Raw genomic sequence first — 4,127 nt, forward strand, 5'->3', positions numbered from 1 at the left:
TCTCAGCAACGTGTGCATGATTTTCATATGTACCTTTCCGTAGTTTAGTTATCGAATAGCACCTGATTAACATCCGTACATACTATTTGGGATTTATTAAATACATCCATTTTGATTTTGAACGAAAATACTAATGCGAGTTCGTCTGCGAGTTGGAAAAGTTAAATAATCCATGCTAAGTGACATACATTGTATTTTACCAAATCAAGAGTTTATTGATACCACTTATTGTATATTTTTTCTGTTATTTCACCATGTCACATCGAAGTGTTCATCACCTTTAACTCACAACCTCTTGCAGCGAATATCACAAGGTTTTTATCGACTGTTTTGTATCAGGTTTTGGTATATGTTAAAAAACAAAACAAAATGGCAATACATTCGCATCAAGAATTTTTCTTCGATGCATGAATACAAACGTGATTAAACAATTATATTTAACCGTAAACAGTTTTACAAAGATTCCAATTTTCTAAAGTCTCCTCCGGGCACGCCAAGCACAGATTGCGTTTTATGTACAGTCTTTTCACACGCTTGTTTTCTGGGTTTCTATGGTGATTTCTCCTCACAAGATGCTTCTTCCGTACACCTAAACTGAGTAGCAATTTGCGAAACTCCGTGTAAGCCGTTGGTCTTTTTGACTTGGAAGAAGGGTCTAGAGTGTAATAACGAATCAGCTTCGTGAGGTTTGAATCTTTTAACACGTTTCCGTTTGGCAACACAATTTCCAGATTACCCGTCACTGTTAAGTGACCCGTGACAATTTTATGTTTGAGAAATAGAAACAAAGACATTAGTTTTCCTATAGTTCTTTTAGAAATAATGTTTTTGAGAAGATGATCGGGAACTCGCAACAAAAAGTCATTGTTGTTTACAGGTTGGTTTTCATCTCGACCATCCCTTGTCGATGTGTTGTCGTCCTCCGATTCATTCGCTGTCTGAGGAGGTGCTGGTGTCCGATGATTTTGATTCGCTATCCGATTGGCTGTCATCATCTTCTTCTTCTTCTTCTGTTCTTCCTGTTCGGACATTAGTCTCTGGTAGGTATCCCTTGTCAGAAGAATCATCGGCTTGCTCATCTCGAAGGGTTGAGAGGTAGGATCGATAGGATCTTATGCAAATGGGTAGAATCGAATGATGCGTGATTAACAACTCCCGTTTGACGCGTCGGCCGATCGTCTTGCTGGCCAAGATACGAATGTACTTCTTGTGTCGCGACAGTCGTATTTTATCCTCACCCGGTAAGTGTATGTTTCCTCTCAGAATGTTAAATATCACAATTATCACTGCCATAAACTGGTCGCCCGACGCGTGTTTCAACAAAGCTTTTCTTTGTCCAGCATTAGCTTGGTTCAACATCAGAAGAAAAGTCACGTGTTTTTCTAGTAGCTCACTCATGTTGAGATGGTCGCTCACAAATGTTCCAGAGTGCGTAGACCGATGTCGTTTTATAGCATTTTTGTTTGGTCTAACCTTTCTTGTTGACTTTGGGGCTCGTCCACCATGTGGTTATAGCTACAGTGAGGAGAGAGTCGGAGATGTTCGGTCATCGGATCATCTTCTGGTATCCAACGATGAATGCGTAGCTTGCACTTGAAACAGTAGGCTTTATCAGATTGCCCAGTGTATATAAATCCGGCCTTAGCCATGGATGTTGGTGACTGCTTCATCTGCAGTGGCCACTTGTCAAAAGTCTTTAGTCTGTCACTAAACTTTTGTCCATACACTTCAGTACAGAGGTCTGCTTTGGCGCAGTCCAAACATTTTTCCGCTCGAAGTTCCACCTAACACTGATATGGTAGCTGGTGTTTGAAAAGGTATCAGACACTTCTTTTCTTCCATGTTATCTCTACCGCTGTCGACCTCAGAACTGATCTGAATGACTACCGGTCAAAGTTATTTATACACAACATAGATATGATTGGATTTGAACTACTTTTTATTTTTTAAATTTTTTTTACAAGCACAGTAATATTTTTTTAAAAATCAATACAAGGAGTGCTCACATGAGTGCAGTATTTGAAGTAGTTACAAATGAAGCTATTGACAAAGGCGTCTTTCCATTGTAATTCATTGACATCAAACTGATGGACAATCTGGTTCAATCTTAAATGATTTTTAAATATACACAGTAAAAAATACAAGCAGTAAAACCCACACCCCTTGGAATCTGTAGATTGTAACTGTTGAATATTGCGAGTGTAAGAACCGACGTAGGACTTTAAATAACGATCGAATACAACGTCAACCGGTTCTGCCAAACTGTCAAACAGGTCTGCTCTGTTGTTTCCTCGGAGATACATAGCAATCCAGTGGCGACCTCTGTTTTGTCTAACATCTGTATTGACGATGAGACCGACTCCCTTTTTCAGCAAAGAAGGGGAGAGGACGGGTAAAGTATCTTTTGCATAAACGCCTAACACGTGTCTCTGTAAGCTCGAGTCGCACTGTATGGTGCACATCAACTGAGACGCCTTCATCGCCTCGCTTACTTGACGAACACGTTGCTTGGTCGATTTCGATGAGGGAATTCCTCTGAGTCAAGACGACGCAACTGAGAGGATTGATCAGTGCCGATTTAAATTCCAGTTCCAGTCTGACGGTGCCCGATTTCACCAGGTTCAGGTACTCCGAATCTTCGCACATCTTGTCCAGGTCGAAGACGAACAAGGCGCTCCCCAAGAGAAAGTCGCTTCTGGTGATGGCGTTTCCTTTGTCCTTCTTCCAGAGATCCATGCCGTCGAGCATGTTGACGTAAGACTCGACATCGTCCGCCTCCGTGGGTTGACTCGGCACACTGACGCCGTCGACGTACAGGGTCACTTTTTTAAGCATGGAGGACTTGAAATTAAAGGGGTTTCCGCTATACGACCCGTTCAAACTGGCGCTCTCCACCAGTCCCACGATGTATCTGTTGGCCACCGGGTTGGACACGTTGTCGATGGAGTGCGTCTGCTGGCTGGTGGGGATGCTGGTGACCTTGACCTTAGTTTTGGTGTACGGGTAGAGGGCGTTGGACTTTACGAAGAGTTCGTTGTGAGCCAAGATCTGAACTTTGAATTCGTGCTCGGTCACGTTGCTCATCAAGCAGAATTTAGGATCCGATCTGTACATCTTCAATGTCAGGTCTACCTCGTTCAGCAGGTACCAGTTAACTTCGTAGATGGGTCCCGACATGGTCAGTACTTTGCTGTCCGCTATGTAGGAGGCTCTCGACGACATTCCGCCGTTGATAGATCCGGTGACGTTGCTGCTCTCCAGGTCAGAGTTTTGTTCGGCTACGTCCTTGTAGAACAGCTGCGTGGTCAACTGAGTGCTCATGGCCTCGTGTCCATACTCCAACAGGGTCTTCATCATACTTTTGTAAGCGTAATGGTTGTTGGTGGAAGACACCAGCTGATTCTGCAGGTAGACCGTCACTTGATAAAAAAGCGACTGCAAAAACAGATTCACGGGGGCCACATTTTCATCTTCTGCCAAATAGTCTATCAGCCCGGCAAAATTTCGGTACCAAAAAGGGGGCAAATTGTTACCGGTTTAAATTTGAAGGTAATGCTATCTATATGTAGAATAAATATGATAGCATTTGAAATCGAGTAGCTTTGCATGTTTTTTTAAAGTTCTTTTGAAGGTCTCCAAAGTTGGCACAGAAGAATGGCCAGTACAATATGTTGTCCGGTGAGTAGTATATAATTCACTTCTTTGTTTACTTCCTGTCTTGGTGATTTGACCATAGCAACAGTAATTAATGAACATAAGTGATCATATTTCAATCTATCAGGGGTAAGTTGCTGTTTTGGCTGTTGCATATACTACTATACATCTTACCAATAAAAAAGGGAGCCAAAAACTGCTTTTCAGACACAGTATATAAGTATATGGCACCAAGTGGTGCCAAACGTTTTTTTTATCAATGACTGTCTGTCAACATGTCATAAAATTGTAATTTTTATTTCATCAAAGTTGTAGGGTACACTGTAGAAGTGTTGACTCTTATCTAATGTTATGAAACAATTCAATAAAAAAGTTAATGGCATCAATAGCATCTCTGAATTTGGTAATGATGATGTAATGATGATGTAATAATGATGTAATGGTACATAGCACTTACTTACAACTAATTATCA

The 4,127-nt window shown here is 41.5% G+C and overlaps 1 protein-coding gene across 1 annotated transcript; it reads right to left on the minus strand.

Annotated features, from left to right (window-relative positions):
• Positions 1 to 927: 927 nt before the first annotated feature.
• LOC139453944 (uncharacterized protein F54H12.2-like) lies at positions 928 to 3,357 on the minus strand. Its single transcript, XM_071235386.1, has 2 exons — positions 2,493 to 3,357; positions 928 to 1,079 (listed from the first exon to the last, which is right to left on the minus strand). The coding sequence occupies exons 1-2, from the start codon at positions 3,355 to 3,357 to the stop codon at positions 928 to 930; spliced, it is 1,017 nt and encodes a 338-aa protein (XP_071091487.1).
• Between the last annotated feature and the right edge of the window lie 770 nt (positions 3,358 to 4,127).

Source organism: Haliotis cracherodii, unplaced genomic scaffold (genome assembly GCF_022045235.1).
Source record: "Haliotis cracherodii isolate W230 unplaced genomic scaffold, xgHalCrac1.p SCAF_10, whole genome shotgun sequence".
NCBI classification, from domain to species: Eukaryota; Metazoa; Mollusca; class Gastropoda; order Lepetellida; family Haliotidae; genus Haliotis; species Haliotis cracherodii.